Here is a 24,605-nt window from a genome sequence, read left to right as displayed (position 1 = left end):
TGATGGCACACATCCAGGTACAGACAACAGTCTTAAAAATTAAATGGACAGAAGCTTCCTAAAATTAATTTAGGGTTCTACCATCCCACAGCAACATTCTATGCTCACCAGAATATCTCTCTCGTCTTATTCAAGGGCATCACTTGGCATTGGGCATCAAAGTAACTGGCTACTGAATCACAGTTCCAGCACGCACTTAGTTTCAGCTCTGTCACTAAAATCTTCAAATACCTCCCAAACTAAAATTATTCATATAATATACCAAGTATTTTATCGCTTTCCAAAGTGATGTAAATTTGGGCACTCACACATGCTGAGCATTTACACTGTGATAAAATGAAGCCAAGGACAAATACAAAGGAAAGAGCTGTCATAAATATTCAGTATTCGAACCACAATATCACTAACCTCCTTAAATCCCCTTAGATGGAACTATGTCCTAGATAATCCTGGCTTGGTGGGAACTCACCAGTGTGCTAAAGATTTGGTTCTCTTCCTTCCTGACACACTACTTATGTAAATACTACCATCTGCCCCCTTCTCAAAGAGGATAGAAATAAGAGCTTAATCAGATTGAAAATTTTCTTCCACAATATGGTTAAAAATTAATGTACTGTAACTTGAAGCCAATAAAGGTTGTTGCCCAAATACACACATACACCATTACCAAAGATCCAAAATCTTGGAAGCAATCTCCAAAAGCCTTGAAATTATTGTCTTCTTGCTTATTGTCCCAATAGGTAAGTAAGACTGGCAAGTGGCTAAGCAGTGACAATATCCAAAATGCACACCAGTATATTTTCTAACTTTCTGCTACACTTATAATAAAAAGTTTTCTTCTTACCATATATTACCATATATCTAATAATGCCTTCATTAAATGTTGAGGGAAAGCGTCTCTGCTAATCTGGAGATTCTATATTTGTGTTTAAAATGGCAGTAAGAGCTATTTCCTAATAATGTATATTAGGTTACCATCTCTCTTTTTTGTAATCCCTTAAAAGTTTGTGGCTAATCACTGAAAAAGCTGTTAATGTGAGTTAAATTTTTTCCTCTCTTCCCAGAAAGTGTATGTTTTGGCAGACTGTATTTTCCAAAAACGATCACAACATTTCCCATCCCACATGCTCTTCCGCAGTGGGACCTTGCCACTCCCCCATCAAGAAGTAGAGTCTGACTCTCCTCCTCTCAAATCTACACTGGCTTTAATGATTCACTTGTAAGCAACAGAATGTGGCAAAAGTGATACTGAGATGTCCAAGCCTACATCAGTAGAAGCCTTGCAGCTTTCTTTCGTCTCTGGAGGACCCAGTCTCCAGAAGCCGGCAAACTGCGAAAAGCTCCAGCTACCTGGAGAGGACATGTAGTTCCTCTAGTCAACTGCTCCAGCTGAGCCCAGCCTTCAAGTCGTCTCAGTCCAGGCACCACATGAGTAAAGAAGTCATCCTTGAAGTGGATTCTCCAGCCCCAGTTGTTTCAACTCCCCCTGATCAAGTCACACCCAGCTATTCTAGTCTTCCCATCTGAAAATCCAGACATTGTGGAGCAAACCATCCCCACTGTTTCTTCTCTGAATTCCCAACCCAACAATGTATGAGAATAAAATGGTGGTTGTTTTATACAAGTTTTTGGGTAGTGTGAAAGGCAGCAATAGGTAACTGGAAGGCATGTTAGGTAACATGGCCATCTCCTCACTTTAATGACCAGAGTCCACATTTTTCTTCCCATTTACGTTACTGAAACTTTCATTTCCAATATTTTTTTTTAGATGTCCCTGTCAATTTCTGCAATTTATTTTGACAGTTCAACTTCAGAAACCAACATATCCAATAAAACTATTTCCTAGGGTTTGGTCTTCAGCTTATTTGTTTTATAAATTTATCTATTTACTTATTTTTAGCTGCATTGGGTCTTCGTTGCTGTGCATGGGCTTTCTCTAGTTGCGGCGAGCGGGGGCTACTCTTTGTTGCAGTGCACAGGCTTCTCATTGCAGTGGCTTCTCTTGCTGTGGAGCACGGGCTCTAAGTGCATGGGCTTCAGTAGTTGTGGCACACGGGCTCAGTAGTTGTGGCTCGCGGGCTCTAGAGCGCAGGCTCAGTAATTGTGGCACATGGGCTTAGTTGCTCCGTGGCATGTGGGATCTTCCCGGGCCAGGGATTGAACCTGTGTCCCCTGCATTGGCAGGAGGATTCTTAACCACTGCGCCACCAGGGAATTCCCAGCTTATTTGTTTTAAAAGCTTCTTTCTAACATCCCTCTTTACTTATTGGAATTATTTCAGTTTTTTTCACCCTTTTATTCCAATCTGTGTTTGAATTAGGTCATGACTAAAGGCATAGTTACTTGAAGCAAATGCTGTGCACCCAACTATACCATGATAAGTAAATATTCTGTCAGGCATAAGAATTATTCAGTACTTATCATAACAATACACTATAGCAGTACTTCAGGCATTTATCATTATAAATGCTGTGTTAATAAGAAGTGGCTATACTGAATTTTATCTACTCTTACCCATAAGAATTATCTTGGCAGAAAAGCACATTTTACTATTTTCAACAAAAAGACTTCTTATTTGAGATATAATCTTAATATAAAGTCTTCAAACCATTGCATCTTTGTAAGTATAGCCTATTTTATAACTTGCTACTATATTTAATAAGTATAAATTGGTCACTCACAAATCACAGCATAAAAAAAATCAAATTCTTCATTTTCCTAATGGAACTTCATTTTCTTTATGAGTATTTGGTTGATGAAATGTGTGAAAATGAGTAGTAGTCACCTGCAAAAGCAGCAGGGAAAGGCAGTATCCTGGGGAGGGAGCCAGGTTTTCAATTAAAGTAAGAAGACGGCATATTTTCTGAAGAGATGTGGCTGCAGAGAAGTTTGCTGAGCATGGAATAACAGTCCCAGAGAGCAAATATAAAAATCCAAGAAGTGTCCGGGAGAAGAAAGCACAAATGCCTGAGGGTAAGCCAGATGACCCAGGGGGCTATATGTGGAGCCGGGTCCAGGGACAGAGACATGACATAAGATAGAAAGAACTGGCTTGAAGCTTCCAAGATGGGCTCTGGTCTTACCATTTTGAACACAGCAGTCTGTGGGTTTTACACAGTATCCCAGATATGTCAGAGAAAAGTGACCAAGGCCAGCCTTCTTACTTCCACTGTACAACTGTGAGAAAGTTACTTTAAACGTCTCCAAGCCTCGAGTTTTTTTCTTTAAAGTGAAGAGAATACTGCCAACTTCATAAACATATGATGACGAAACAACACAAGTAAACTGCTTAATACAGGGCCTGATACACTTTAGTGCGCAATACGCTTTTTGGTTTAATGGCTTTTGTTCTTGATGTGGTCCTCCCAAGAAAGTGTAACCAGGTATGTGGGGGGCAAGACTGGTCAGTCCCACTGCCTCCCATCTGTGGTGAAGGCAGCTGTGCTCAGTAGAGAATGAAAGCACCCAGAACGTTCTTGCTGATCTGACCAGAGTTCCACTCAGATAACACTGACTATTAAGCGGTTTACTGAATACAAATACCGCTTTGCCTCAGGTAACTTCTGTCTCGTACCTCTGCTAGACTGCAGGCTCTTGGAGGACGTGCTCCTGACTTACTCGTGTCCCCCACAGGGTCTAGTATTTGTCAGACACTCTGAATGGCTGCTGAATGACTATCCATACAGGGATAAAGTAAAACAGGCAAAGTCCCACACCTCAGAGATGTTCACTCCAGAGGCTATATTTTGCACAAAATCTCTTCTTTTGTTAAATAACTTCTATGCTAGTTTTCTAAAAGATGCTTAGATTTTATAAACTGTCATTTTCAGATTTAAGATTAAGTATCGGGCTTCCCTGGTGACACAGTGGTTCAGAGTCTGCCTGCCAATGCAGGGGACACGGGTTCGAGCCCTGGTCTGGGAAGATCCCACAGGCCGCGGAGCAACTAGGCCCGTGGGCCACAACTACTGAGCCTGCGCGACTGGAGCCTGTGCTCCGCAACAAGAGAGGCCGCGATGGTGAGAGGCCCGCGCGTCGCGATGAAGAGTGGCCCCCGCTTGCCACAACTAGAGAAAGCCCTTGCACAGAAACGAAGACCCAACACAGCCAAAAAATAAATAAATAAATAAATAATAAAAGTGTTTAAAATAAATAAATAAATAAATGTTCGTTTAAAAAAAAAAAGATTAAGTATCAATCAACAAAAAGATGACAATCTAAAAACAATCCCAGATATTTAGTAAATAGGCATTTTTATTTACGTTATTCACTATTTTTAGGAGGACAAACTATCCAGAAATGTTGTATAAACAAGTTAATAATCAAGTTGAAAAGACAATTTGAGCAAATAATTCACTTAAAAGCATCACATTTTTCTCAAAAAATCTAGCCTCTTGTTTTACATTTGTTGAATACCTATAATTTTCTCGTTGATACTAAAAAAAAACGCTTAAGCAAAATAAGATTCTGCATTTTAAGACCATATATTCCAGCTTAGTTAGACATGTGAATGCAGAACGGCTGCAAATTAAATTCCAGTATCCATCCTCATTCCCTGGTTCCTTCATCCATCTCTGTCTCTCTCAGCCAAAGACACAGATTCTCTTCCAACAGAAGCTGGACTTTACGTTGTACCTAGTACATCACGGGGTCTGGAATTGATGCAGGCATTCACCTAGCTGCTTAATGCTGCTTTCTAAAAAGTCAGACAACCGAGGTTCAACTCCTACCTCTTCTAGCAGCAGGGCCCAGGGCAAGTCACTTAAACTCTCTAATGCTCAACTTCCTCATAAAGTCTAATAACCTCACAGGGTATGGTAAGAATTGAATTAAATATCATAAGAAAATAACACGAAATGGTTGCTTAAAAATGGTACTTACTGTTAACCATTCCAAATCATTATTCTTCCCCCATGATGAAAACTGTCTCTTGCTTTAAGACTCATCCTATTACTTAGCTTTATCACTCCACCTGCCTCATCAGAGTAACAAACCAGGCTCCCAGTCACTGCCACATTCAGAATAAATTCAGCCATGGGACTCGCAAATCTTCCTCCTATCCCAACTCTGCCATTATCTTTGGAGATTTCAAAAATGCATGTAGAATCCAAAAGACCAGACTTAAAGTTCTTTGGGATTCCTAACTCTAAGAACCTCACTCACCTATAAACATTCTCAAGACTGTGCCCTGGATCTTGTTATAACTTATTTCATCTTAGAAATCTTCATATAGCTCCCTCTCATGCTACAACTCCTTGTGTTATCCCTCAACCACTGGCCATTATCTACATTACATAGCGATGGTCCTCTCAATTCCTAAATTTTCCTTTATCTATTAGCTCCATCCTAAACCTCACTTCCTTCCCTGTGCAGCACACCAGGGTAGATTAACTGAACTATTCTCTATCAAAGCTCTTTAAGTCTCTTAAATCCCAGTTCTGCTACACCTCTCAGGCAAAACTCAGACTCTGGATTAATCCTTTAATAACATGCCTTTTCTCCTACATTTGGTGAACAATGGTCCTCTCCACAGTACGGCAGGACTTTGCAGAAAACTGCGCAGCATTCAAACTGATACCAAATATCACGTCTAAATTCCTCCTGGGACAACCACACATCTCACTGATCCTTTCACTTGAATCTGATTGGCTATTTTCTCCTTCTTCCCACCGCAGCTATTCTAAATGTTTTCTATTCTGCTTAAGGCCCCAATCACTCATGATTTTAACAATCACCTATATGAGGGGAGATTACTACACCTCCCCTCATATTTAGTAATCTCTCCTCAACTCCCTCGCAACACCTGCTACAGAGAATCTCACTTGGTGAAGCACTAAAGTCCCACACTAACAGCCACGAGTCAACTTGAAGCTGGAGCCTCCAGACCCAGTCAAGTCTTCAGCGTGACTGCAACCACATGAGAAGCCCCGAGCCAGAGCCACCCAGCTAAGTGACACCTGGATTCCTGGACCTCAGAAACTGGGAGATAATAAACGTTTGTTGTCTTAAGACGCTAAATGTGGAGGTAATATGTTACACAACAATAGATGTCCTTCCTATATTCTTATCTCAGGTGACATCAATCAACATCTATCTAGTCGCTCATTCATTCATTTAACCATTATTTGAGTACTTACTATGTGACAGAGACCTGTTATCCTCAATCTTCCCTACAATAAATTGTCATAAAATCTTTACAAGTTTATCTCCAAAACGTTTCTCCAATCTGCCCCTCATATTTGAGATTTCCCAAATCACCTCTTTCCCTCTCTCACCATAGTCCGAATTCAGGCCCTCACAATTCTCACCAATACTATATTACAATAGACTCCAAATTAGTTTCCTTGATTCTCATCTGTCCCTGTCAAGTGTGATCTATTTAAGACACAGAGAAACAGCACATACACAAGAGTTAAGGTGGCAGGACAAGGAGAAAGTTCTCTCAAGGAACAGATGACTCTGTAGTCTTTGTACACAAGTAACTTAGGCTTGATAGTCTTCATAGTTTTAGTAAAATAGAAAGTAGCTTACCTACTCAATGTGTATACAGAAAGAGGAAAGGATACAACTGTGGACAATTCAGAGACAGCAACATGACACAGCGCAGCCATACTGAGTTACATGATGTTGATTAGATAACACTGGGTTACATGATGTTGTAAAGCAATATAAGTCCATGCACTGGTTCCCTGTTGTCACTGTAACAATTTATGACAAAGTTAGTGACTTCAAGCAACACAAATTTATTAATCTTATAACTATGAAGGTCAGAAGTCTGAAAAGAGGCTCTTGGGGAGTATCTGTTTCCCTGCTGTTTCCAACTTCTAGAGGTCATGCATTCCTTGGCTCGTGGTCCCCTTCCATCTTCAGTGCCAGCAATGGCTGTCAAGTCTTTCTCACACCCCATCACTCTCACACTGACTCTCCTGCCTCCCTCTTTTGCTCAGGAGAATACTTGTGATTACACTGCCCCATCCAAATAACCAAGGATAATCTCCATTTCAAGATCCTCAACTTAACGATACCTGTAAATGTAATGTAACATATTCACAGGTTCCAGGGATTAGGACGGGGACATCTTGGAGGTGGGGGGAGGGTGGCAGTATTCTGCCATGGTCTAGTCCCAGAATTTGCTCTAGCGATGTTCCACAATCCAGAAATAGAAACAGAGAAAACAAATAGCAAGTGTGACGCAGGATTGAAGGTTAAAAATATGCAGAGTCCTAAAGACCTATATTAAAGTGACAGGCTTGGCTTCAGATCAAATTCTTATTTTTTTCTACAGCAGTTAACTTTGCTAATTCCTTCATGACCACAGAGTAGTCTTATCTGGGCTCCTTTTTTCACCAGTATTTTCTGATTATCACCAGGAGGTTGGGACAAGAAAGCCTGTACCGATCTGAACATACCTTACAATTAACAACATTGAAAGTGCACATTCTTCTAGGTCATTTAAGGAAGATATATGTCAGACTAAAAACCAGTAAGACTGATTATCTGCCAAAGACATTCTATATTTGAATAAATAGTTTTTAAGAGTTTTCTGTATGTTGCATGAAGTCAACCCAGAAACATCCAACCAATTGTGCTGTAGTCTCAGTGAGTAAAAGATTTCTAGTTATCTTTCGGTGCCTAGACAAAGGCTTTTAACAAAACCAACTCCCACACTGACAGTTTGTGCTGGGAAGAAAGTAACTGCAACTGCAAACATTTTAAGCAAATGATGACTATAAAAAATAAGACTCTGTTTTACTTAAATTAAAATAAGTCAACATTATATTTTTAACGGGTTCACTCCATGCCATGAAATAATTTATACATTTCCTTTTTCTGACCTAGGGCAATATGGTAGATCCAAGTTCAGATTATGTAGATTATAATTTACATACAAGGAGAGAATCTGATTGTAATTTTATCCCATGCTTATGATTGCAGGGTGGCTGCTAGGTGATTGGCAACTCACACAAAAGATGAGTATTGCCGTCCCCACCATCCCTTCCAGCCCTCTCATCTGAGGGTATTTAGGGAAATAATACGTCAAATTCACACTCACATGAGGGTGTTTAGGGTGTAATAAGAGTCATAGTCATACAGGCCCATGACAACATCTGACAAACCAGAGCAGGACTAAGTAAACAGCAGATGCAAAGTTCTACATCCATTTTTAGATACACTAGATCCTCATTATTCATGGATTCCATATTTCCAAATTCGTCTACTTGCTAAAATTTACATGTAACCTCAAAATCTAACACAGTATGTTAGACAAGCTTCATTCAGGCATGAATTATAGTGCTGTTTGCTGTGAGTACTCTGTTAATGAATCAACAGTATGTATTAAATAAAGTGTCATTAAACAGAAATACACCTAAAACAAGGTTATGTATTGATGGCTTGATGAAAATGTGACCAGAGGGTGTCAGGACCATAACCCCGTATTTCCCCTATATAACTTCATAGAACATAACTACCTCAAATAATGAGAATCAAATGTATTTTATTATCCGTTCAACCTTTACTTTTGATAGCTGTGGTCCCTAATAATGTAGACTATATCTCCATCAGAGGAGAAAATATATACAAAAACAAATACGTTAGAGACAATGTCAGCACAGGCTGAACCAAGTGGGAGAGGCCTGGAGAGTGGGTACAAATTGACATTTATTGACCTCCTCTCCTACACAAATTACCTTGTTTCATCTTTACAGTAATTCTATGAGACAGGCTTTGTTATTCTTATTTTACAGATGAGGAGGCTGAGGCTCTGAGAAGTTAAAACACTTACTAAAGGTCACAGCCTAGTAAGTGGTGAAACAGAAATTCAAACTGGGGTCTGTCTAACCCACTGAACCACACCTCTGACCCGTATGGCAGGCACTGCTGCCTTACTGGGCCAGTGGCTCTGGGAACGTCACTCTCTGGCCCACAACCGAGACACCAAAACTCAAAACATACCCGTTAACTCCTGGGACTCAAAAAAACCGAAATTTCCCTCATCCCCTTTACCCCTGGGTCATTACAGAGATTTGTAACCAGAGAATGTGTCAACCTTATTCTTTAAATTATTCTTAAAAGCTGTATTAAAGAAGAAGTTGGAAGGTACTAGCATAGTTTCTTTATCTAAGAAAACTAGATATATACATTCTACCCAAAACAAACCAACCAAACAGAAAAATGTGCCAATAATTAAACATTTAAAATTTGTCATATTAATCTCTTGATTAAAATGTTCACCTACTTTATTCTGGTCACATTTTCTCAAAAGTCTATAGAAGTTAGATAGCCTCATCCACCAGAGGGCAGACAGCAGAAGCAAGAAGAACTACAATCCTGCAGCCTGTGGAACAAAAACCACATTCACAGAAAGATAGACAAGAGGAAAAGGCAGAAGCCTATGTACCAGATGAAGGAAGAAGATAAAACCCCAGAAAAATAACTAAATGAAGTGGAGATAGGCAACCTTCCAGAAAAAGAATTCAGAATAATGATAGTGAAGATGATCCAGGATCTCGGAAAAAGAATGAGGGCAAAGATCGAGAAGATGCAAGAAATGTTTAACAAAGACCTAGAAGAATTAAAGAACAAACAAACAGAGATAAACAATATAATAATTGAAATGAAAATTACACTAGAAGGAATCAATAGCAGAATAACTGAGGCAGAAGAACGGATAAGTGACCTGGAAGACAGAATGGTGGAATTCACTGCTGCGGAACAGACTAAAGAAAAAAGAATGAAAAGAAATGAAGACAGCCTAAGAGACCTCTGGGACAACATTAAACGCAACAACATTTGCATTATAGGGGTCCCAGAAGGAGAAGAGAGAGAGGAAGGACCCGAGAAAATATCTGAAGAGATTATAGTCGAAAACTTCCCTAACATGGGAAAGGAAATAGCCACCCAAGTCCAGGAAGTGCAGAGAGTCCCATACAGGATACATCCAAGGAGAAACATGCCGAGACAGATAGTAATCAAATTGGCAAAAACTAAAGACAAAGAAAAATTACTGAAAGCACCAAGGGAAAAATGACAAGTAACATACAAGGGAACTCCCATAAGGTTAACAGCTGATTTCTCAGCAGAAACTCTACAAGCCAGAAGGGAGTGGCAGGATATACTTAAAGTGATGAAAGGGAAGAACCTACAACCAAGATTACTCTACCCAGCAAGGATCTCATTCAGATTCAATGGAGAAATCAAAAGCTTTATAGACAAGCAAAAGCTAAGAGAATTCAGCACCACCAAACCAGCTCTAAAACAAATGCTAAAGGAACTTCTCTAAGTGGGAGAAAACACAAGAGAAGAAAAGGACTTACAAAAACAAACCCAAAACAATTAAGAAAATGGTCATAGGAACATACATATCGATAATTACCTTAAACGTGAATGGATTAAATGCTCCAACCAAAAGACACAGGCTTGCTGAATGGATACAAAAACAAGACCCATATATATGCTGTCTACAAGAGACCCATTTCAGACCTAGGGACACATACAGACTGAAAGTGAGGGGATGGAAAAAGATATTCCATGCAAATGGAAATCAAAAGAAAGCTGGAGTAGCTAGACTCATATCAGATAAAATAGACTTTAAAATAAAGAATGTTACAAGAGACAAGGAAGGACACTACATAATGATCAAGGCATCAATCCAAGAAGACATAGCAATTATAAATATATATGCACCCAACACAGGAGCACCTCAATACATAAGGCAACAGCTATAAAAGAGGCTAACAGCTATAAAAGAGGAAGTCAACAGAAACGCAATACTAGTGGGGGACTTTTAACACCTCACTTACACCAGTGGACAGATCATCCAAAATGAAAATAAATAAGGAAACAGAAGCTTTAAATGACACAATAGACCAGATAGATTTAATTGATATTTATAGGACATTCCATCCAAAAAACAGCAGATTATACTTTCTTCTCAAGTGCGCATGGAACATTCTCCAGGATAGATCACATCTTGGGTCACAAATTAAGCCTCAGTAAATTTAAGAAAATTGAAATCATATCAAGCATCTTTTCTGACTACAACACTATGAAATTAGAAATGAATTACTGGGAAAAAACGTAAAAAACACAAACACATGGAGGCTAAACAATACGTTACTAAATAACCAAGAGATCACTGAAGAAGTCAAAGAGGAAATCAAAAAATACCTAGAGACAAATGACAATGAAAACACGACCATCCAAAACCTATGGGATGCAGCAAAAGCAGTTCTAAGAGGGAAGTTTATAGCTCTACAAGCCTACCTCAAGAAACAAGAAAAATCTCAAAAAACAATCTAAACTTACACCTAAAGGAACTAGAGAAAGAAGAACAAACAAAACCCAAAGTTAGCAGAAGGAAAGAAATCATAAAGATCAGAGCAGAAATAAATGAAATAGAAACAGAAAACAATAGCAAAGATCAATAAAACTAAAAGCTGCTTCTTTGAGAAGATAAACAAAATTGATAAACCATTAGCCAGACTCATCAAGAAAAAGAGGGTGCTTCCCTGGTGGTGCAGTGGTTGAGAGTCTGCCTGCCGATGCAGGGGACGCGGGTTCGAGCCCTGGTCTGGGAAGATCCCACATGCCGCGGAGCAACTGGGCCCGTGAGCCACAACTACTGAGCCTGCGCGTCTGGAGTCTGTGCTCTGCAACAAGAGAGGCTGCAATAGTGAGAGGTCCGCGCACCGCGATGAAGAGTGGCCCCCGCTTGCCGCAACTGGAGAAAGCCCTTGCACAGAGACGAGGACCCAACACAGCTAAAAATAAATAAATAATAAAAATAAAGGAATTCCTTTAAAAAAAAAAAGAGGAAGAGGACTCAAATCAATAAAATTAGAAATGAAAAAGGAGAAGTTACAACAGACACCACAGAAATACAAAGCATCCTAAGAGACTACTACAAGCAACTCTATGCCAATAAAATGGACAACCTGGAAGAAATGGACAAATTCTTAGAAAGGTATAACCTTCCAATACTGAACCAGGAAAAAACAGAAAATATGAACAGACCAATCACAAGTAATGAAATTGAAACTGTGATTAAAAATCTTCCAACAAACAGAAGTCCAGGACCAGATGGCTTCACAGGTGAATTCTATCAAACATTTAGAGAAGAGCTAACACCCATCTTTCTCAAACTCTTCCAAAAAATTGCAGAGGAAGGAACACTCCAAACTCATTCTATAAGGCCACCACCACCCTGATACCAAAACCAGACAAAGACACTACAAAAAAAGAAAATGACAGACCAATTTCACTGATGAATATAAATGCAGAAATCCTCAACAAAATACTAGCAAACAGAATCCAACAACACATTAAAAGGATCGTACACCATGATCAAGTGGGATTTCTCCCAGGGATGCAAGGATTCCTCAATATACGCAAATTAATCAATGTGATAAACCATATTAACAAATTGAAGAATAAAAGCCACACGATCATCTCAATCGATGCAGAAAAAGCTTTTGAGAAAATTCAACACCCATTTATGATAAAAACTCTCCAGAAAGTGGGCATAGAGGGAACCTATCTCAACATAATAAAGGCCATATATGACAAATCCACAGCAAACATCACTGTCAATGGTGAAAACCTGAAAGCATTTCCTCTAAGATCAGGAACAAGACAAGGATGTCCACTCTCTCCACTATTATTCAACATAGTTTTGGAAGTCCTAGTCACAGCAATCAGAGAAGAAAAAGAAATAAAAGGAATACAAATTGGAAAAGAAGAAGTAAAACTGTCACTGTTTGCAGATGACATGATACTATACATAGAGTCCTAAAAATGCCACCAGAAAACTACTAGAGCTAATCAATGAATTTGGTAAAGCTGCAGGATACAAAATTAATGCACAGAAATCTCTTGCATTCCTATATACTAATGGTGAAAAATCTGAAAGAGAAATTAAGGAAACACTCTCATTTACCACTGCAACAAAAAGAATAAAATACCTAGGAATAAACCTACCTAGGGAGACAAAAGACCTGTATGCAGAAAACTATAAGATACTGATGAAAGAAATTAAAGATGATACCAACAGATGGAGAGATATACCATGTTCCTGGATTGGAAGAATCAATATTGTGAAAATGACTATACTACCCAAAGCGATCTACAGGTTCAGTGCAATCCCTATCAACTTACCAATGGCAGTTTTTACAGAACTAGAACAAAAAATCTTAAAATTTGTATGGAGACACAAAAGACCCCGAATAGCCAAAGCAGTCTTGAGGGGAAAAAACGGAGCTGGAGGAATCAGACTCCCTGACTTCAGACTATACTACAAAGCTACAGTCATCAAGACAATATGGTACTGGCACAAAAACAGACATATAGATCAATGGAACAAGACAGAAAGCCCAGAGATAAACCCATGCACATATGGTCAACTAATCTATGACAAAGGAGGCAAGGATATACAGTGGAGAAAAGACAGTCTCTTCAATATGTGGTACTGGGAAAACTGGACAGCTACATGTAAAAGAATGAAATTAGAACACTCCCTAACACCATACACAAAAATAAACTCAAAATGGATTTGAGACCTAAATGTAAGACTGGACACTATAAAACTCTTAGAGGAAAACATAGGAAGAACACTCTTTGACATAAATCACAGCAAGATCTTTTTTGATCCACCTCCTAGAGTAATGGAAATAAAAACAAAAATAAACAAATGGGACCTAATGAAACTTCAAAGCTTTTGCACAGCAAAGGAAACCATAAACAAGACGAAAAGGCAACCCTCAGAATGGGAGAAAATATTTGCAAACGAATCAATGGACAAAGGATTAATCTCCAAAATATATAAACAGCCCATGCAGCTCAATATTAAAAAAACAAACAACCCAATCCAAAAATGGGCAGAAGACCTAAATAGACATTTCTCCAAAGAAGACATACAGATGGCCAAGAAGCACAAGAAAAGCTGCTCAACATCACAAATTATTAGAGAAATGCAAATCAAAACTACAATGAGGTATCACCTCACACCAGTTAGAATGGGCATCATCAGAAAATCTACAGACAACAAATGCTGGAGAGGGTGTGGAGAAAAGGGAACCCTCTTGCACTGTTGGTGGGAATGTAAATTGATACAGCCACTATGCAGAACAGTATGGAGGTTCCTTAAAAAACTAAAAATAGAATTACCATATGATCCAGCAATCCCACTACTGGGCATATAACCAGAGAAAACCATAATTCAAAAAGACACATGCATCCCAATGTTCATTGCAGCACTATTTACAATAGCCAGGTCATGGAAGCAACCTAAATGCCCACTGACAGACGAATGGATAAAGAAGATGTGGTACATACATACAATGGAATATTACTCAGCCATAAAAAGGAACGAAATTGGGTCAATTGTTGAGACGTGGATGGATCTAGAGACTGTCATACAGAGTGACATAAATCAGAAAGAGAAAAACAAATATCGTATATTAACTCACATATGTGGAACCTAGACAAATGGTACAGATGAACCAGTTTGCAGAGCAGAAATTGAGACACAGAAGTAGAGAAAATACGTATGTACACCAAGGGGGGAAAGCCGCGGTGGGGTGGGGATGGTGGTGTGATGAATTGGGCGATTGGGACTGACATGTATACACTGATGTGTATAAAGTTGATGACTAATAAGAACCTGCTGTTAAAAAAAAAAAATCTATAGAAAAAAATGAGAAAAATATATAGGCTAAAAACGGTACTATAAATTGATAGTATTAATTAATAGTGCCCAGCACAGTATCTTTCAAGGACTAGACAGTCAACAAAAGTTTACCAACCTTTTAGATCTACATGCTCTATTTCAGTCATATTTAAGTATATCTTCTCTTGTTGCTCTGAGTAGACCATTATATTAAACACACACGAATACACAACTTCCTCTCAAAATTACTTGTACTTTGTTTGCATAGTGCGTCACTAGGCAAAAGATTTAAGAATAGACGGGGCAAGGGGGGAGTAGGGATAAACTGGGAGACTGGGATTGACATATACATAGTACTATATATAAAATTGATAACTAATAAGAACCTACTGAATAGCACAGGGAACTCTACTTGATACTCTGTAATGGCCTATAAAGGAAAAGAATCTAAAAAAGAGTGGAGATATATATATATGTATAACAGATTCACTTTGCTGTACACCACACCTGAAACTAACGCAACATTGTAAATCAACTATACTCCAATAAAAATTTAAAAAAGAAAAAAAAAATGAATAGAATACTATTTAGTGTTTTGGTTATGAAATGTTTTCTGAAAGAAATGAGATTCTGTTAAGACTGTGCTTAAGGAGAAACAGGATGAAAAATGCAAATACCTGTGAAGACTCAGACACACATTTAGCAGAATAAACAAAATCTTTCCAACCAGAAAGCCCAATACCTAGAGTATGTAACTATCCAAACTCCGCACTTCATTTTATAAGGAAGAGAGACACGGCAAATAAAAAATGAAAGTAACAATTTATTCAGAAATAAAGTTTCAGCATTTGGCAAAGGATTAGTATAGGTCTGGCCTAATCTGTAAATATACTGATTATCAACAAGGATCTGGAAGTGATAAAGGACTCTACATAATTTATGAATGGTATGACTTGAATGTAAGTATATTATTTTGGAAGGTAGAAAATCATTAATCCCTATGGTTAACTTCTAGTTAACTAATTCATTCTCCAACAATTTTGAATAGGGATTTATCTTTATATTTTACTAAAATTAGCAATTTTATTGATAATTTAAATATTAGTAATGTACTTTATGAACCAACATTTTATTTTCAAACCTTCTTAAACCTCAAAACAGAGATGTACATATAAAGAAATACAGATTAATAATTTTTAAAAGTCATTAAAATACTATCTCCCTTATAATAAATAAGGTGTTACCGCGTAGCTGAGTCTATTATCCAAATACCAAGTATTATGGTTAATCGTCTTGTTTTTCCATCCACTATAGGTCCTTTGGTAGTCTCAGCCTCCCTTTATATCTCAAAATGACAGTAATAAGAGATATAGGACAAAAATCTTTCACATATTCAACTTCACTACTTTTTATACATTCTTGTTAAAATTTTGGTAGGAAAGAAAGATGTACTTATTAATGAAATAAGTTTGAGGCCTACAAATGACAGTACTCACTGCTGTAGTTTAATAGAAAGCTAAAAATAGAAGGTTTATTTTCTAAAATATTTGCTCTGGTCTCAAATGTTAAGTATACCAAACTTAACTGACTGTAACTGGTGATCCTCAACCTGCAAAGATTGGTGTTTCCAAAATTCATTTCTATATATTAATTGATTGACAGTCAGAGACTATTTTCCAAAATATTTTAAAGGACCATTAAGTTATGAAGTTAAAGTAAAAAAAAAAAAAAAAATCTTTATGGCTCAGAGCACACCTGAAAGTAGTATTTTCCCCACATATTTATAAAACTGTTTTTATTTTAAAAAAAAAACAAAACAAACAACCCTGAATTCAGTTAGCAATTTTCTCCCATCTCTCCTCAGGTGTTTGTCTCCCAAAAGGGCTGGGGGACACCAATTCCAATAGACTCACTGTTGTTTTCATTCAAAAGTAGCCTGAAGGATAGAAACTTTCTCCGATGAAAAACAAGTATGGAATTAAGAATTTCTATTATTCACATCAATCCCATTTTCATGGCATAATATTCAAGTTTATTTGCTCACAGATAAAAGAGGTTTTCAATCTCATAACATAAATTGAAAGGGCAGAATAACAGTACTTTACCACTCCTCACCCCACCCCCATTGCCTCCTATTGTCATTTGGAAGTTAACTGGCTTTACAGACCCATGTTACTCCATTCTCATCTCAAATTTAAGATATGAAAATTTCAGAAATACTCATAATTTTAAGAAAGCATAGAAATTTACTTATTAATTAAAATAAACAAATTGTTTCAATCAAATTTTGATGAACCCTTATCCTTCACACTACTTTTTAAGAGGTTGACAATTAGAAGACAGCACAAGATTTTCATAAACAAAAAAGAGAGAGAGGGGTCGGGGGGAGAAAAATTGGAAAACTTCCAATGTACTGCCCTCAGAAATGGGACCTAAGCAACAATCCAATTAAGAAAGCCAGCAGTCAAAAGAAAAATAATTAAAATAACCACATAGTAGTAACTTTGACGCCAAGTATAACAGTATCTAAATCAACCTAATTAAAGCATTTTTAAAGTCTGGAATGACTAAAGCTGTTAATAAAAACATGAAAATATTATGACATTTATCTGAGAATATAAAAAAATAGCTTTTACAAATCTACCAAAGCCACAGTCACAAACTGTACAACCCACATATCCAGAAATTGTGCAGTGTACGGGAGAGGCAGGTGGGTTTCACTCTCATCAGGTCTGTGATTCAAATGGTAAGCAAAACATAGTTCCAACATGGGGAAAAACAACTCCGTGGCCTCTTAGGAGCTGAGTGGGTAATATTAGTTAGAAGGAAGGCATACACAGCAAAAAGAGACCTGCTAGTATGGCTACCCCTCTCCTAGACCATTCCAGAGACCTGGGTTCGAATCCAAGATCTGCCAGTGACAAGCTATATAGTCTTCAAATGACTTTACACCCTCAACTTCCATACCTGTAAAATGAGAGGGTTAGGCCGGTAAGAATCTATGGTTTCTTCCAGCTCTAAACCTTTTAACTCTAAAGGCAGTCGATTTATAAGTTTTTAGACAATTGATTAATAGCATATCATGCTTTTGTGCCCATTAGTAAAATACAGGAAATTAATTCAAACCTCTCAGCTATGACTAAAAGATTACACCTAAGCTGCTGCATAATAGAATGTCAAAGCTGCAATGTAACAAAGGAGGGGAAAAAAAGATGCTACGTTTGGCATGTGCCAAGCTGAAACAATCCAAGTCATAACCAAAACGAAATATTATTATGAAACAGTATTTAGGTAATTCAAACAAACCAACTAGTGAGAAATCAGTTGAAGTTAACAGAGAGAAAACAGAATTGTTTGAAAATTTCACTGGTTTTGGTATTATATAAACACATTCAGGTTTTGAACAGAGTAAAAGCAGAGTTAGTATTAAATGACTGATCAAAAGACTATTTTTCCATATTTGCTAAGAATCTGGTATATCAATTACCTTCCTTTTGAAATGATAAATAATACTTATATTTTAGACAAAGTGCTTTATGTTTTTTTTTGCATCAAAAATAATAAAATAATATATAGCTTTTTGAAGCAGTTTAAGGGGAAGCCAAATATTTAAATACTTACGAGTAATTTAACTCAGCTGAAATGATCTAGCATTAATCCAGAAGAGCAGCAGACACAATCCCTCAAAAATATTTACTGACTTTGTCTACTATATAACAAAATTACGTGGTACATCATTATCTTCAATAAATATTTATTAAGCTTTTATAACACTATGTGCAAAACATTCATATTAAGGTTACATGAAATATATAGTCCCTACAGCTGAGGAACTTACAGCCAAATTAGAGAAACAAAGTATATTTATAAACACAATAAACGGTGTGCAAATGTGTATTATTAAGTATCAAATAAGAAGTACAGACAATAAATGTTACAGTAATTCAGAGTAAGGTAAACCCAAAAAGGCCCAGGTTGGTCAGGGCAGTTCTTGGGAGGAGACGCATAAGTTGGGTATTAAAGGAAGACTTTCAAGAAGGGTTTGATGCTAAACACAGAGAACGCAAAGCAACTGTTCCTGCTCTTTGCAACCTTATACCCAACCTTATACTAGTTACGTCCGTAAGTGATAACTGGACTAAACTATATCAAAAGTGCAATCAACTAAAACAGTGTTGGATGGGCAGCTAACATGACAGGATGTTAAAAGGGAAGTTTCTACTGAGAACCAAAGACAACTGACATTCCAAAGCAGGTGCCAGAACATTCTCAAAATTTCCAAAGGAGGCAGTCTAAAGTGTTGACATGTGTTACCTCCTACCCTCAACACTAGTGAGAGAAGCTTCAAGGAGAACACAGAGCAGGGTTCTGGAGAAGAGTTCCTCGGGGAGAGCTACAGGAACAAGTGCTCTTGCCTTCCAGCGGGGAGGGAGGGGATGGATGCCTGCCTCTAACCTAAAGCCTAGAGGAGAAGGCTTTGATGGGACCACTTGAAGAGCTTGATATGTGTCTCGAGCACTCTGAAGAACACACTGAACTGGCACCTGATTCACCCCTGGAAATTCCAAAGGATAAGAAGCTAGATGAAGAGGCATGTGAGAGCAGAAGAGAGACAGCTTCATTGGGACCACTTCCAGAGTTTGTCTGGACAAAGAATGAGTGCTCTATATGGACCAATGTGGGTCCAATGAGAGAGACAGAGAGAGCTGGGGTGATGGCATCTGGGTCCAGCCAAGAGGGTCACCTGAAGCTTGAACAGACCTCAGCAAAATGAACATGAGGTCCTGCCAGATCCAAGAAGCTGAGGAAGACATAAAAACCCAGCCAGAATTACAGATGCATTCTCACTGTCAAGCAATGTGAGGTGGGCAATTGAGGTGGGAGGTGCAGGATCCACAGGTGAAAGAAAGAACTTGAAACATCTGCCAAGTCTACAGCAGCACCGAAGCTAGATCACCAGGCACTAATCGAGTGTTAGTTAGCTAGTTGCCACTCTTCTTTCCTCTCTTCCCTTCTTCCTTGTCCAACTTGGGAGAAGTCAGAAACTCGCACTGACAAGACAAAGAAGGAGCAGTAGAAAAGCCCAGTCAGAAGAAACAAAAACAGTCCCCGATTACTGGCTTCCCCCTTGCAATGGGCAGAGCTAGGAACTGGGCATGGGGGAGAAGCTTCATCTTTAACTCAGGTTTGGTTTGGGGTTTTTATTTGTTAGTACTAGACATTTTAATAATCAAATTGAGACTTTTGTGACTTAATTACTGAAGGACAATTTGCAGTATCTAAAAGCAACCAGGAAAGTCAAGTTTATCCATGGGCAGGGAATGTGCCAGCCTCACAGCGTAAATTGAAAGGAACAGTGAATGACAAAAATAAAGCTGTTTTATAATTTCATCCCATAAGTCCTGCTTCTCAATCGAATGCACTAAAAAGTCAACACAGTGGAGAGCAGAGAAGTACACAAATATGATCTTATAAAACATAACTACCGGGCTTCCCTGGTGGCACAGTGGTTGAGAATCTGCCTGCTAATGCAGGGGACATGGGTTCGAGCCCTGGTCTGGGAAGATCCCACATGCCGCGGAGCAACTGGGCCCGTGAGCCACAACTACTGAGCCTGCGCGTCTGGAGCCTGTGCTCCGCAACAAGAGAGGCCACGATAGTGAGAGGCCCGCGCACCGCAGTGAAGAGTGGACCCCGCTTGCCGCAACTAGAGAAAGCCCTCGCACAGAAACGAAGACCCAACACAGCCAAAAATAAATAAATAAATAAATGTATAAAAACAAAAAACAAACCAAAAAAAACATAACTACCCATCCAGCTTCTCTATCTTGAGATGGCTCAGTCATTAACAATTCCAGAAATCTGCCACAACATAACTCAGGAATCTAATAGTAATTCTTAAAATTTGACATGAGCAACAAAGTATGATAGACTCACTTTACTTCTTTGGTTGTGCCGGGTCTTAGTTGTGGCATGCATGTGGTCTCTAGTTCCCTGACCAGGGATCGAACCTGGGCCCCCTGTATTGGAAAGGCAGAGTCTTATCCACTGCGCCATCAGGGAAGTCCCTAACAAATTCACTTTAAAAGGCAAAGACTGTCTTGCTCCCTGCTGTATCTCTAACACTTAACAAAGCACCCCTTACATAAAAGATGCTTAAAGAACAGCTGCGTCCTTTCCATGCGATGGCTGCTAGGTTAGGTTCTTAGAAAACAGAACCTGAACAAATATGCCTGCAGCTGAGACTGCTTTTTAGTTAGTTAAAAATATGTCAGTATGTGTAAAGTTATAATGTAGATTACTTTCATCCTTCTCCTTTCATTGTCAGCCAAATCTCGGAAATGTGCATATTGTATTTTTAATACTGTACTATAAAAACAGAGAGCAACTGTGAAAATTTTAAACCCTGATATTCAAATACAAGAGAAATTACTATCAGTATACACATTTTTAAAGATTTAGCAGAAAACCCACAAGAAATACAGTATCACATAATGTTATTAATGCAGGATGGTTTATTTTAAAAAGAAAGTAGCATTTTAAAAGTATATTATCCAGTATTTTACTAATACTTTGTTGGCATATATGTCTTTTCAGTGACAGCCTGAATTAAAAGCCTACTATCTTAGAGAGTTATAGTATCATCATCTTTCTTTAAAAGATTAGGAGGGCTCCTCTGGTGGCACAGTGGTTAAGAATCCGCCTGCAGATGCAGGGGACATGGATTCCAGCCCTGGTCCGGGAAGATCCCACATGCCGCGGCGCAACTAAGCCCGTGAGTCACAACTACTGAGCCTGTGCTCTAGAGCCCGCGAGCCACAACTACTGAAGCCCGCAGCCTAGAGCCCGTGCTCTGCAACAAGAGAAGCCACCTCAATGAGAAGCCCGTGCACCACAACGAAGGTAGTAGCCCCTGCTCGCCACAACTGGAGGAAGCCTGCGCACAGCAATGAAGACCCAACGCAGCCAAAAATAATTAAAATAAATAAATTTATATAAAAAAAAAGATTAGGAAATTGAGGCTCAGAGGTTAATGACTTGCCCAAGGTCATACTACTAGTAAATGGTAGAGCAGGAGTTTTAACTCAAGACAGTGTGTCAGCTTCCCAAGCCATGCTAACAATAACACTGAAGAGGTGAGTTCTGTTGACTCATTTCCAAAAGAAATAAAATCTTATTTTAATGGTTACCTCTATAATGTCTAATTTTGAAATACAAGCTATTGCCAAGTTCCAAACATAGTTCTATTAACAAACCTCTACTGGTGTGAATTTATTAATAAACTCTTCATGAGTGAAAACTCTATAAAGCAGATAGCAGTAAAATTTCTATCAGTCAATATATTACTCATGATATCATTCTTATGGTATTTACAATAAGTATATGTGACTATAAAACTGACAGTTTCCAAGTTGGTACCTAAAGCAAGCAGGTCTTATTGTATGTTTCAGAAACTGAAGGGTGTTGGCTGAAACAGAGCCCTATTATCAGATTGTTCCATTCTCCTGCATTATCTTAGTAACAGAGGTAAGAGATGGGGTGGGATATTTCAGTGTTAATCAGTGGTTCTCCACCTGCCCATCCCTCCCCGGGGAACATCTGGCAACATGAATTGGCCTGGAGACATGTGTATTGTCACTACTGTGTGTGCATGTGGGGACTACAAGTAGATGGTGCTAAACATCCTACAGTGCACAGGGCAGCCCTGCCCACTCCCAACAAGGAATTATTCAGTCTAAAATGTCAGCAGTGTCGAGGCTGAGAAACTCTAGTGTGAGATTAAATATCTGAGGTACTTAGCAGAGAGGGTGGCGTGAGTGTTTAGAGACTGTAACTATAAACACTAAATCAGAGTCCAGTAACACTCAGGAAAGATTAGACATAGCACTCAAGCCGTGATGAGAGCACTGGCAAGAGGGCAGCCTCCTGCTTTGTTAGGTTTGAGGCGGGTAGTGTAAAGAAAGTGATCGCAACTTCTAGTAGTACTCCAACATTTCACAATTGTGCTGATTTTTTTTTTTTTTTTTTTGATAAAAGAACAGGAAATTGAAAAAGTATAAGTAAAAAGAAGAGTAGTTTGCTGGAGAGAAAAGAAACTTCATTTGTTAAACTGTAGACAGTTCCACTACCAGCTTACTGAGTGTTTCTATGACTTACAGCAGGGCCCTAAAGGGTTACAACGTAAAACAAAAATAATGAATGTTTTGGACACACTATAAGAGAAAATCAGAATAAATAAATATACATGTGCTTCATTCTGGACATCAGTATTCTAAAGACCAAACATGATTTCAGAAAGCCTGGCTCCCAAAATGTGTAAATGCTCCCAAATGTGTAAATGCTCTGATGGTATACTACTGTTCCTTCTTGGGCCTTCCCTTCTCTGAATTTGGGGACCCTCAAGTCAAAAGAGAAAACAGTAAAAACTGGACACGTAGCAACCTCTGAGATGGTGCTGACATAAAACAAAAACCAAACACCAACAAGCAAAATTGCCTGGAGTTTAAAGAGTCAGACTTCAGAGGTTATCTAGTAGCAAACCCCACAATGCCAGCCTCTCTTCACATACCAACACCCCTAACAAGTGGTTAGCCGACTCCACTTAAACGCTAAACTAAGGTCTATCACTTCTACTAGCTTTCAGAAACCACCAATCACTTCTTCTCACGTAATGGGTATTGAAAGATTGCGCCTGAGCTCTAAAGAGAGCAATGTAATTGATCTAAGTTGCTCCTGATCCACAGATACCAACTGTTTCTCATTACCAACATTTCCTTAAGCAGAAAAAAAAGCTCACCATCCACAGACGATTCTAAACTACAATTGGCCAAATCTGCGGGCGTATTTGCCCCTTGAAAATTATCTTCTGATACATTGAAGCATTTAACTAAATGCAGACACATGATTCATCTAAAAAGCCTTGTTTGACATTTTGTCAGTATAAGGAATGACTCATTAAATCCTGAAAATGGCACGCTAGGTATGTTTTATCCTCCTACATCGCTCAGCAGGATTTATTCTCCCCTTAACTACGTAACCAATGAAAGATACTGATGAATTCGAAGACTCCGGATCATGTTGGGTAAATACGGTACTGTACTTTATACAGTTACAGTAAAGCCTCGTGGAGCCTTGGCAGATGCACGAGAGCAAAACTAAAGTGATTTATTATTGTGCCGTAAAAGAAGTAGATCCTAATTTGTTCTGTGCTGGCTTACCCCAAAAGGGTAGCGGGGGGCAAGTCCCATAAACCCAGCTTTGCTGTCGGGTTTAATTTAGTTTAAATTAACGTCACCGGCGTTGCACCGAAGTTTGAACGGTTCCAGGAGGTAAGTCTCTGGCTGTTGCTTTCCCAAAACAGCCCCCTTTCAACTCGCCCCGGGCGCAGGGCGCGCAGCCTCCCAACCGGGCAGGTGGGCCCCGCGCGGCCCGCACGGGGTCTCTCGTCTCCGCAGTGCCCACCCCGCAGCCGCTCCCTTACCTTGGTGAGCTGGGCGATTTTCTTGCTCATTTTCAGGTGCAAGTCCTGGCTGTAGTCCATGCAGTGCCCCGCCTGCTGCGCCGCGGCCGGCGAGGGCGTGAATTTGGCCGCCCCGGCCGCCGAGCCGCCGTAATAGTGCTGCTGCCAGCTCATGCCCGGGGTCGCCATCTTCCCGGCAGACCCCGGCCGGGGCACCGGTGCCCGCGCTCGGGGGGCGGCCCGCCGAGCAACGGCGACGGGGACGCAGGAGCCGGGGCGGCCGCTTCCGGACCCGACACCCGGCGCCTGCCAGTTGCGGCCGCCCGCGCCCCCCCGCCCGCAAACCCCGAGTCACCGCCGTCCAGGGACGGGGCGGCCCCGCCGGCCCGAAGCCACGGGCGACACCGGCGCGGGGCAGATGCCCGGGGGGCGGCGGCGGCGGCGGCCCGGGGCCCGATCCGCTCTCGCCCGCTCTTCGGC

General features: G+C 39.5%; 1 protein-coding gene across 3 annotated transcripts in view; it reads right to left on the bottom strand.

The window, feature by feature from the left end:
* The window catches only part of FAM184A (family with sequence similarity 184 member A), a 115,953-nt gene extending 91,560 nt beyond the window's left edge, over nt 1-24,393 (bottom strand). For 2 of the 3 annotated variants that reach the window (XM_068551412.1, XM_068551413.1), the window contains exon 1: nt 24,147-24,393. In XM_068551412.1, the coding sequence (XP_068407513.1) occupies nt 24,147-24,314 (168 nt within the window). In that variant the 5' untranslated portion in view covers nt 24,315-24,393. The remainder of the gene's footprint in view (nt 1-24,146) is intronic. The other variant, XM_068551410.1, reaches the window with a different exon arrangement.
* Nucleotides 24,394-24,605: the final 212 nt, after the last annotated feature.

The sequence above is a fragment of the Eschrichtius robustus genome, chromosome 9 (assembly GCF_028021215.1).
Source record: "Eschrichtius robustus isolate mEscRob2 chromosome 9, mEscRob2.pri, whole genome shotgun sequence".
NCBI classification, from domain to species: Eukaryota; Metazoa; Chordata; class Mammalia; order Artiodactyla; family Eschrichtiidae; genus Eschrichtius; species Eschrichtius robustus.
Note: the sequence above shows the minus strand (reverse complement) of the source record. Positions and strands in the feature narration are given on the sequence as shown.